Here is an 11819-nt window from a genome sequence, read left to right on the forward strand (position 1 = left end):
AGCACAGATCTGGGGAGGGGGGGTGACACGGGAGGTGCCCTGGGGCAGTGACCCCGAGTGACCCCCAGTGCTCCCAGTGCCCCCAGTGTTCCCAGTGTCCCCCAGTGTCACAGCACGCTCTCGTAGTCACGGGGGTCCCACTGTCCCTCGTAGGGTCCCGACAGCTCTGTGTTGGTCACTTGTGGATCCCAAAGTGGGGCAGGGCCAGGGGACACCCCCTGGGTACCGTGAGGGTGACACCGGTTCTGGGAACCTGGGTGGGGAGTGACACCGGTGGGTGAGGTGTCCTTGTCACCTCCCGAATTCTCCTCCTGCCCACTCAGTGCCCACGATGCTGGGGTCCAGCACTGCCCCCTCATCCGGGGGGTCCTGTGGGGATAAGGGGGGCTCTGGGGAGGGGGAAAGGGGAGTCCCAGCCAAAGCCCCCACCTCACCTGTCCTGGGGCTTCCTGGTGGCTGCAAGGAAAAGGGGAGGGGGTGACCGAGGGGACTCTGGGACCCCTGAACCTTCCTGGGGCCTCAGCAGCTCCAACCACCCACGGAACCCCAAATCCTCCCTGCAGCCCCGATTCCCACTGGATCCCTGATCTCTACCCCAACTCTGGGGGCTTCCCCTCACCCCAGGACCCCCATCCCCCCCATTGTCACCCACCCCGGCGGTGCCACCAGTGACAGCCCCCGATGACAGCCAGGAGCAGGAGCAGGAACAGGAGGGTCCTGCCGACATTCACATCCACTGATGGGAACAGAGGGGACACACTGGGGTCACCCTGAACCCCGGGTGTCCTGAACACCCCGGTGACCCCGTGTGACCCCACCTGTGACCCAGGGTGACCCAGGTGTCACTGTTAGTGCCAGCTCAGGGCTGAGTGCCCGGAACATGCGGTGCCCGTCCTGTCCCAGCTGGTTGGTGGCCACGCACTGGTAGGTGCCCGAATGTCCCACATCGATGTCCCGGAGCTCCAAGAGGGGACCCTGGGCCACCTCTGTCCCATTGTGCAGCCAGGTGAAGGTGACAGGGGCTGAGCCCACCTGCACCGAGCAGCGCAGGGTCACGTTGTCACCTGCACGCACCTGGTGTGACAGGGGACCGGGGGTGATGGTGGCAATGGCCACGGGCACTGTGGGGACACAGACGGGGCTGAAGGCACAGGGAGGGGCTGGCAACCGGAGTGGGGGGATGGGGTGATGGGGGATGTCGGGGATGGGTTCAGACCATGGAAGGGTTAGGGGACACAGGGCAGAGGCTGGGGAAGACAAGAAAGGTGTCTGGGGGATGTGGAGGTGCCCAGGCAGGGGACTCCAGGAGGCTGTGGGGGCTCCCCATGTCAACCCCGCACTCACTGCACACTGTGACAGAGAGCCGGGCGCTGCTCTTCCGCACGGCCCCACCCTTGGAGCGCACCTCTCAGCTGTAATTCCCCGAGTGGGAGACCCCCACGGCGGGCACCAGCAGCTGCGGGGACACCTGCGGGCCCCCCACCACCTGCCCGTCCCGGTAGAACACGTGCAAGAGGGGGGCTGGGGGCCGCAGGGGGCTGGGGGTGCTGAGGCAGCTGAGAGTCAGGGGGGACCCCTGGGTGGGCTCGGGGGACCCTCCAGCACCGGCACCGAGAAGAGCTCTGGGAAGGAGAGGGGAGGTGAGGACTGTGACTCTGAGTGTGCTGGGAAGGGGCTTTGGGGGTGTCAGGAGATTGGAGTTCCATCCGTGGGGGTGCTCACCGTGCACTGTCACTGTCACTGGTGCCGACTCCTCCTGTCCCCGGGACCCCACCAAGCCCTTGCAGCTGTAGCTGCCACTGTGGTTCAGCTGCAGAGGGGACAGGGACAGCTCGGTCCCACCGTGGACGCCCCCCAATTCCTTCCCCTCTCGGTAGAAGGACACTGAGGTGACCGTTTGGTTCCAGTAGCCCCGGCAGCGCAGTGTCACCGTGTCCCCCTCCAGCAGCACCCGCGCCGGCACCTGCAGCACCAGCTTGTCTGGGGGACAGAGGGGACCTGTCACACCCGATGGCACCGGGACCCCCCACTGGGTCACACGCAGTGTAACAGGGTTCCCCAGTTCCAACACGGGGGTCCTCCAACACTGGGATGCTCTGGGATGTCCCCAGAGCAGGGGACAGGCTCTGGTCACACAGGAGGTGACCCATGGAGCGGAGCCCACCCAGAGCCCTCGGGGTCCCCGCGGGTGCCAGGCTGGGGACACCCAAACCCCCCTCACCGTCTGAGACTGTCACGGCGGGGCTGAGCCCGGTTCCAGGTCTGTCACACTCGTAGGTGCCACTCTCGGTGACAGTGAGGCGGTCGTGTCCCTGCTGCCACCATTGCCACCACCCGTCCTTGTACCAGGTGGTGTCACCGGCGGTCCCCAAGCCCTGGCAGGTCAGTGTCACCGGGTCCCACAGCACCGCCGGCCTCCAGGGGGGCTGCACGAGGAGCTGGGTGGTCTGGGCACCTGCGGGTGACAGGGGACACCAGCCTGTCAGGGCCAGTGTGGGGCTGGGGACAGCGGGGTGGGGTCATGGCATCCCCCGAGGACTCACCAGCGAGGCCGAGGGTCTGGGCTGGAAGGGAGAAGGGACAGGGCTGGGTGAGGGTGGCACTGCAGGGACAGCAGCATGGGGGCACGGGCTGTCCCCAAACTGTCCCCTAGTGGACAACAGTTCTTGTGAGAAAGTGTTTCTGGGTGGTCCCTAAAAGATTTGGTGAGGCAGGGGGACATGTCTGTGTCACAGCCACCCATTCACCACATCCCTGGGGCACAGACACCGTGGGAACAGGGACACTGAGGCCACCCTGGGCTGAGGCAGAACATGGGGACACTGTGGACACCCCAGGCACAAGGACACCACAGACACAGCCCAGGCTGGCCCAGGTCACCCCCACCAGCTCATGGTGCCATCCCCATGATCCCATCCCCATGGCCACATCCTCACCGTTTTTGTCCCCTCCTGTCCCTGCATCCCAGTTCCCTTGTCCCTGTCCCCAGAGCTACCTGAGCCCAAAGGTGCCAGTCCCCACATTCCTGTCCCCACAGACCCATCCCCAAACTCCTGCCCCCTGTTCCTGTCCCCAAAGCCACCCTACATCCCCAGCCCCACCAGGGTCCACTGCGGGTAACAGGGACTGGCACTGCTGACGTTGGGGACCTCAGGGGACTCTGCAGCCCCCCTGTGCCCCCTCCCCTCCCCATCCCCAGGGTGTCAGGCCCATGCCTGGGGCACTCACCCCACAGGAGCAGTGCCACCTTCCTGGCCATCCCGCTGTCCCCAGCCATGTGCACTGGCTGTCACTCGCTGCTGTGGCCACCACTCCCCTGGCTGGCGGCTCTTGGGATGTAGGGGAAGGAACAGAGGCCACATCCGCCCCCACGTGTAGGTGGCCCTTGGTGGGGGCAGGGTGGCCACAAGCTGGGGACAGGAAGGTGATGAGCGTGGGTGTGTAAGGTGGGGCATGGGGTTCCCAGGAGTGGGGGCTCAGGGGGTTTGGGGAAGCAAGGATGAGTGTCCAGGAGAATGGGGGGTCCCAGGGATTGGGTCGCTGCGGAATGGGGGTCCTGAAGATGGGGAGTCACTGGGAGTGGGGGTGCCATGGCAATGGGGGGTCCCCAAGGCTGGGGGCTCTCAGGGATGGGAGTTTCAGCGGAACATGGGCTCCAGGGATTTTGGCTCATGGGATGGGGGTATGGAGCATCCTGAGAGAACCGAGGTCCTGGGGGAAGGAGGATTGCAGGGATGGAATGAACAGGAGAGGGTACCTTGGGAATGGGGTGCTGGGCCACGGAGATCCGGGAATGTCAGTACTGGGATGGGACCTAAGGAAAGGTGGGACCTAAGGAATGGGGGTGCCATGGTTTAATTCCCAGGGGAGTGGGGGTGCCTGGGATGGGCAGGGGCTGGGTGAGCCCATGGGTCTCAGTTCCTTCTCTGGGTGCCTCAGATTTTGGGGACACCCAGAGCGCAGCACAGCCCCCACAAGGTGCCTGTGGTTTGGGAGGGTCCCCGCAGGTTGATTCCAAGAAGTCTGGGTCTGTGTCCCCACACCCCCAGTGACTTTTCCATCTCTTTATTTCCATTTCCATCATTTCATCCCTCAATTTCACAACCCCCCAGTTCGTGCCTTGATGATCCTGGGGCATACCTGAGCAGGGAAGGGGTTGGGGGAAGCCCAGGGTGGGGGAAGCAGGGGTGAGGGGTCTGCAGGGAGGGCTGGGGAGGCTGTGGGGGATGGGGATGTCCACTTTCCCTCCCCAGTACTTTCACTTTCTCTCTCCTACAGAAGAAGGAAGAGGCTGTTTGACACCTTGGTCACACGAGGGGGGCAGGTTCTGTCCTGGGTGGGCACATCTGGGGGGCTCCTGTCCTGGGGGGATGCTGTCCCAGGGGGGACACATCCTGGACAAGGGGATCCTGTCCTGGGCCATGGCAGCTCCAGGGGGGTCCAGACTTCTCCATTCTGGCTCGTTCCCTGCAGGATCTGAGCTGGCAGGAGCAGCAGGGGAATGGAGCCCCGGGCAGGAAGGAGCTCCCAAACTCCTGCTCCTTGAAGCCAGCGGCCACCCAAGGGTGGGGCCCAGCCATGGCCCAGCCCCACTGCACAGGGATGGCCATTGCCCAGCCCTGCTCTGGCCAGCCCCAGGTGGCAGCCAGCACCTCAGGGTCCCCCCTGCCCCCTTGCCTTTGATTCTGGCAGCTTTAGAGCTGCTGCAGAGGTGAGAATTCTGTGGGGGAAAAGGCCCTGCCTGTGGTTTGCTCAGCCCTGCAAGAAGCACAAACCCCAAAGGGAGCCCAAGCAGTGGCTCTGGGAGGGCCTTTGATGGTTTTCAGAGCAGGGCTGGCTGGAAACCGCCCCTGCAAGTGCAGCTGTGAGGAAACCCGTGCAGAAATGCAGGAATTGATAATTTTGTCCATCTTGGTAAGGATCTGAGGGAAACACGAAACTACTGCAAATCCCACAACAATCTGCTCAACAACCTGCCTAGGACACTTCTTCTTGAACAAAACCTGCAGCCTTCTAGAACCTCATAGAAAAGAATGTTTGTGTTCAGGCTGTGGTTGAACACAGGAGGGAAAAGTGTGGAAATATTGAGCAGGGGCTCTGCCGGCAGCCATGTTGGGGCTGTGGGGATTGACCCTGTCTGGGTTCCAGGTGTCCCCAGAGCTGCTCCATCCCTACCCTCCTCCCCTGAGTGAAAGGCTGAGGGTTTGCAGGAATTGTGGTGTAAAGCCACCAGAGGAGCTGCTGTGGACCCGAGACTTGACTGGGCTCAGGCGCTGCCTTCCTTCCATTCGGGATCATGGAGAGCGGTCGCGGGTGTTGCTCAGAGCGTGTGCCAGGCCCCGGGACACTGCTACGCTGCCAGTGGGCACTGGGATCCAACCTGCTGCCTTGGCGGCTCCTGCCCGCTGCTGGTGGTGGTGCCAGGTGCGATTGGTGCCCGTGAGTTTGCAAAAGGGGCGATTTCCCCTCCTGCCTCCCGCCCGAGGCCGCCATGGCCCCTGAGGGGATGGAGCTCGACCGGGGCGCCCCCTGCTGGCCGGGAGTGCTCCCTGCAGCGCCCCCTGCTGGCCGGGAGTGCTCCCTGCAGCGCCCCCTGCTGGCCGGGAGTTCTCCCTGCAGCGCCCCCTTCTGGCCACGGTTATCACTGCCACAAAAACAGCGCTGAGCGGGAGGGAAAGTTCTGGATTTGTGTTGTTTGTTCTCTTCTGGTTTATAAATCTCCTCATAAAGAGCTGTTTTTCCTTTTCCTACACTTTGGTCTGTAAGCCCCATCTTTGAAATTAAAAAAATTTTAGGACATTGGTCTTCTTTCCATTCCAGCCATGTTCCCACTCTCCTTGGCAGATATTTCTCATTTAAATGAGTTGCCAACTCCTGGGTTCCAGCATGGATAGGACAGACACCCCAAGAGGAGACAGGGTCAGCAACTTTGCCACCTCATGCTCTGCGTTTTGAGCCAGTTGGGCCACCAAGTGCCCTCACCCCAAGTGGCACTTCTGGTCACCCGGCCACTCAGGAGCTGCTTTGGCAGAGTGTCACACTGTCCCCAGTGTGCCATGGCTGACAGACTGATGGACAGACAGGGCCCTGTCTCACCAAATGCAAGGCCTGACCCACCCCTGCCACACACAGCTGTTCCAAAATGTCTCCAGACATCAAACTTTTCCTGTCTCTGACACCCCACCCTGTGCCATGGCCTGATCCCCACTGCCCTGGGAAAGGGGGAGGCTCCAGAACCCCCACAGGGCCTTTGTGACATCCTGGTGTGGGGAACAGCGCAGAGGAGGGGTTTGGGACAGGGGACAAGAGAATCCTGAGCCTCCTGAAGGCCACTTTAACCATCAGAGCGTGGAAGGCCCAGGGCCCTGGCAGCTTCTTCTGATGGAAGAAACAAGCTGGGGGAAATGTCTGGGGTTTGCTCCTTGTTGTGGCTTTCCCAGGAAATCGTTCCTTGTGTGACAATTTGGACTCTGAACCTTGTTGCTGTTGCTGTTGGTTTTATTCTCTCTCGTTGCTGTTTCAGGAAATTGTTCTTCTCTCACCCCTTTGGGATCTTTGTGCCCAAACAGGGAGGGAGAGGGGCAGTTTTGGTGGCAGCACACACACGAGTGGGTGCCCATGGGTGGGGACCCCCAGTGCCCCCCAGTTCCCCCCAGTGTCACAGCACATTCCCGTAGATGTCACCGGGTTCCCGCAGTCGCCCCCGGGGTCCCCGCAGCTCCGCGTAGGTCACCTGGGGATCCTGGAGGGTGGTGGCACGGGGGGACGCTGCGAGAGACACAGGCTGTGGGATCTGGGTGGGTGACACTCGTGGGTGACGTGTCCCTCTGTGTGTGTCCCCCCCGTACTCACCCCCTGCCCTCTTGGTGGCCACGACGTGGGTGTACAGCACCTCCCCCTCCTCTGGGGGGGCTGGGGGATCCTGGGGGGCCCTGAGGGAATAAAGGGGATGTGGGGAGGGAATGGGAGATCTTGGGGGTTGGGGTAAAATGGGGAGAGTGTGGTTTGAGCCCCCCACTCACCTTTCCTGATTCTTCCTGGCAGCTGCAGAGGAAAGAGTGGAGGGTTGACTGTGGGGTCCCAGGACCCTGACCCCTCTCAGGATTCCTGAACCCCCATGGGACCCTCGATTTCCCACAGGACCCCCAAGCATTCCTGAAGCCCCCCAGAAATCAGGAACCTCCCCAGTGTCCCTGTCAACTCAGCCTCCAGAACCCAAAGCCCACCAGGGACAGAGACTCCCCTTGAATAACTCCCAACATCCCTGCAGGACCTCCAGCACCTCCCCAAAGGCTACCGGACCCACAGCCAAGGTCACAATTATGGGGCTGTGGGTGCTGCCCTATCAATCCCCAACTCTGGGGGCCTCTGCAGGTGCATGGGACCCCCATCCCCCCACTGTCACCCACCCTGGCGGTGCCACCAGTGCCAGGCCACAATGACAGCCACGAGCAGGAGCAGGAACAAAAGGGCCCCACCGACCCCTGCGGCCACTGCAAGAAACAGAGGGGGACACATCAGGGTCACCCATCACCCCAGGGGTCCTGCACTCCCTGGTGACCCTGTGTGACCCCCACCTGTGTCCCTGTGTGTCCTTATGTCCCGCAGTGTCACCTCCAGTTGCAGCTCAGGGCTGAGTGCCCGGAACACGCGCTGCCTGTCCTGTTCCAGCTGGTTGGTGGCCATGCACTGGTAGGTGCCCGAATGTCCCACATCGATGTCCCTGAGCTCCAGGAGGGGACCACGGGCTACCTGTGTCCCGTTGTGCAGCCAGGTGAAGGTGACAGGGGCTGAGCCCACCTGCACCGAGCAGCGCAGGGTCACGTTGTCACCTGCACGCACCGGGTGTGACAGGGGACCGGGGGTGATGGTGGCATTGGCCACGGGCACTGCAGGGACACAGAAGGGGCTGGCACATGGTGAGGTGGGATGGGGGTGCCATGGGTGGGCTCACCCCCAGCCCGAGGGTCCCGCTCACCCAGCACGGTGACATTCAGGGGGTCACTCTCGGCCACGCTGTCCCCGTTGCTGACCCGGCACCGGTACTGGCCGCTGTCATTGTCCCCAACGTGCTGCAGCTCCAGGCGGCGGCCGGTGCCCAGCAGTGCCCCTGAGCCCTCCCGGTGCCAGGAGAAGGACATGGGACCTGTCCCCTTGGCCACCTTGCAGCTCAGCACCAGGCTGTCCCCAAGTGCCACCTGTCCCCTGGGGGGCTGTGCTGACAGGGACACCCCCGAGGGTGGGACCCCTGCAGGGGGACACAGGAGAGACTGGGGACCCAGGAAGGGGCAGCGGGACATGGCAGGGGAAAGGGGGGATTGGAGGGGAGCGGAGAGGATCCCAGTGAGCAGAAGGGGACCCTGGGAGGCATGGTGGGACCTGGGGACAATGGCGAGACCCCGTGGAAAGGGGGAGAGACCCAGGCAGGGATGGGGAACCACAAGGGATGCTGAGGAGACTCAGGGAATGATTTGGGGTTTAGAGAATGGTGGGAGGACCCAGGGATGGAAGGGAGAGCCGAGGGTGGAGCAGGGACCTTGGAAGGGGTGGGGAATCCAGGGAGGGCTGGAGAGGACCAAGAGAGGGATGAGGGATCTGCAAGGGGAACGGGGCTGTCATGGGGGAAACCAAGAGGGACTTGGGCAATTCTGGGTGAGTCAGGGAGGAGTAAAGGGAGGGATGAAGGATTCAGGCAGTGGTGGGGAAAGCCTTGGGGGATGTTTTTGGTTTCCTGTCCCTATCCCTGCACTCACTGCGCACTGTCACTGTCACCCGCTTCGACTCTCTCCGATGTGACGCCACCGAGCTCCCACAGCTGTAGTTGCCGCTGTGTTTCAGCTGCAGGGGGGACAGGGACAGCTCAGTCCCATTGAGGGGCCCCCTCAGCTGCTTCTCCTCACGGTAGAAGTACACGTCTGTGAGCCGTTTGTTGTCTCTGCCCCGGCAGCGCAGTTTCACCGTGTCCCCAACCAGCAGTGCCCGTGCTGGCACCTGCAGCACCAGACTGTCTGTGGGACAGAGGGGTCCTGTCACAGCAGAGCCACCAGGAGGGTCATGATGGCACCAGGAGGCACCAGGGGCCACCAAACTTGGGAAAGAAGTTTCCCTGCTTTGGGATGCTCTGGGATGTCCCCAGACCGGGGGACAGGCTCTGGTCACACAGGAGGTGACCCATGGAGTGGAGCCCACCCTGAGCCCTCGGGGTCCCCGTGGGTGCCAGGCTGGGGACACCCAAACCCCCCTCACCATTTAAGACTCTCACGGGGCGGCTGCGCCCGGTTCCAGGTCTGTCACACTCGTAGGTGCCACTCTCGGTGACAGTGATGTTGTTGTGTCCCTGCTGCCCCCATTGCCGCCCGTCCTTGTACCAGGTGGTGTCACCAGCGGTCCCCGAGCCCTGGCAGGTCAGTGTCACCCAGTCCCACAGCACCGCCGGCCTCCAGGGAGGATCCACGAGGAGCTGGGTGGTCTGGGCACCTGTGGGTGACAGGGGACACCAGCCTGCCAGGGCCAGCGCAGGGCTGGGGACAGTGGGGTGGGGCCATGGCATCCCCCGAGGACTCACCAGCGAGGCCGAGGGTCTGGGCTGGAAGGGAGAAGGGACAGGGCTGGGTGGGGGTGGCACTGCAGGGACAGCAGCATGGGGGCATGGGCTGTCCCCAAACTGTCCCCGTCGGGACAACAGTTCTTGTGAGAAAGTGTGTGGAGTGGTCCCCAAAAGATTTGTCGAGGCAGGGGGACATGTCTGTGTCACAGCCACCCGTGCACCACATCCCTGTGGCACAGACACCGTGGGAACAGGGACACTGAGGCCACCCTGGGCTGAGGCAGAACATGGGGACACTGTGGACAACCCGGGCACGAGGACACCACAGACACAGCCCAGGCTGGCCCAGGTCACCCCCACCAGCTCATGGTGCCATCCCCATGATCCCATCCCCATGGCCACATCCTCACCCTTCTTGTCCCCTTCTGTCCCTGCATCCCAGGTCCCTTGTCCCTGTCCCCAGAGCTACCTGAGCCCAAAGGTGCCAGTCCCCACATTCCTGTCCCCACTGTCCCATCCCCAAATTCCTGCCCCCTGTTCCTGTCCCCAAAGCCACCCTACATCCCCAACCCCACCAGGGTCCACTGTGGGTAACAGGGACTGGCACTGCAGGCCTTGGGGACCTCAGGGCACCCCGCAGCCCCCCTGTGCCCCCTCCCCTCCCATCCCCAGGGTGTCAGGCCCGTGCCCAGGGCACTCACCCCACAGGAGCAGTGCCACCTTCCCGGCCATCCCGCTGTCCCCAGCCATGTGGACTGGCTGTCACTGGCTGCTGTGGCCACCGCTCCCCTGGCTGGCGGCTCTTCGGATGGAGGGGAAGGAAGCGAGGTCACGTCTTGTCCCCATGTGTGGGTGGCCCTTGGTGGGGGCAGGGTGGCCACAAGCTGGGGACAGGATGGGGACAAGGCTGGGTGGGGCAAGGTGGGACATGGGGGTCCCAGGAGTGGGGGCTCAGTGGGTTTGGGGAGCCAGGGATGAGTGTCCAGGGGAATGGGGGATCCTAAGGATGGGGTTGCTGGGGAATGGGGGTGCTAAAGAGGGGGAGTCACTGGGAATGGGGGTGCCATGAGAATGGGGTGTCCCAGGGATGGTGTCCATGGGAATGGGGGTCTCCAGGTTTGGGGGGTTCAGGGATGGGAGTCCCAGGGATTTGGGGTCATGGGATGCCAGTTGTCAGGTGTAGGGTGCTGAGGGAATGGGGGTTCCTATAAGAACCAAGGTCCTGGGGGAAGGAGGATTTCAGGGCATGGAATGAACAGGAGAGGGTTCCTTGGGAATGGGGTGCTGGGCCATGGAGATCCTGGGGAATGGCAGTACTGGGATGGGGGTCCCAGGGATGGGGGGACAGAAGGAATGGGGGTGCCATGGTTTGGTTCCCAGGGGAAGGGGGGTGCCCGGCATGGGCAGGGGCTGGATGGGCACAGGGGACCCAGCTCCATCCCTGGGTGACTCAGATTTCTGGGTGATCTACAGCCCAGCAAAGTCTCCCTGGGGTGCTCCTTTCCGGGACAGGCATCACATGGGGTAGCTCTGCCTCTGTGCCCTCCCCTGACCTTGACTTTTTTGGGGTCTTTATTTCTCTTTTTTCCTTATTTTCCTCACTTTTGTTCAATGTTCCCTCAGCCCCAGTTCCTGCCTCAGCAATCCCGGGCAGCACCTGAGCAGGGAAGGCGTTGGGGAGACCCAGGGGAAAATTGGGGAGTAGGGGGGGCAGGGAAGGCTGGGGTGGTTGTGGGGGATGGAGGCGTTGGGCTGTGCTCCCTCAACTCTTTCACTTTCACTTTACCAGAAAAGGAGGAAGAGGCCATTTCTGCTCAGTTTCAGATGGGAAAAGGGGGCACTTCTGTCCTGGGGGGCACATCCAGGGGTGTCCTGTCCTGAGGGGATCCTGTCCCAGGGGTGGCACATCCTGGGGACCCCTGTCAGTGCAAGGGTGGGGCCCAGCCATGGCCCAGCCCCACTGCACAGGGATGGCCATTGCCCAGCCCTGCTCTGGCCAGCCCCAGGTGGCAGCCAGCACCTCAGGGTCCCCCCTGCCCCCTTGCCTTTGATTCTGGCAGCTTTAGAGCTGCTGCAGAGGTGAGAATTCTGTGGGGGAAAAGGCATGCCTGTGGTTTGCTCAGCCCTGCAAGAAGCACAAACCCCAAAGGGAGCCCAAGCAGTGGCTCTGGGAGGTCCTTTGATGGTTTTCAGAGCAGGGCTGGATGGACACCCCCCTGCAGGGGCAGCTGTGAGGGAACCAGTGTGGAAATGCAGGAATTGATCATTTTGT

General features: G+C 62.7%; 1 protein-coding gene across 1 annotated transcript; it reads right to left on the reverse strand.

Annotated features, from left to right (window-relative positions):
• Positions 1-6490: 6490 nt before the first annotated feature.
• Positions 6491-11355, reverse strand: LOC311163835 (Fc receptor-like protein 3; the record flags this gene model as incomplete). Its single annotated transcript, XM_084222963.1, has 10 exons — positions 6491-6768; positions 6853-6932; positions 7023-7044; positions 7410-7493; positions 7578-7889; positions 7979-8248; positions 8754-9008; positions 9247-9477; positions 11150-11204; positions 11323-11355. The coding sequence occupies 10 exons, from the start codon at positions 11353-11355 to the stop codon at positions 6659-6661; spliced, it is 1452 nt and encodes a 483-aa protein (XP_084079089.1). The 3' UTR covers positions 6491-6658.
• Positions 11356-11819: the final 464 nt, after the last annotated feature.

This window comes from Fringilla coelebs, assembly GCF_963513975.1.
Source record: "Fringilla coelebs genome assembly, chromosome: 29".
Taxonomy (NCBI): Eukaryota; Metazoa; Chordata; class Aves; order Passeriformes; family Fringillidae; genus Fringilla; species Fringilla coelebs.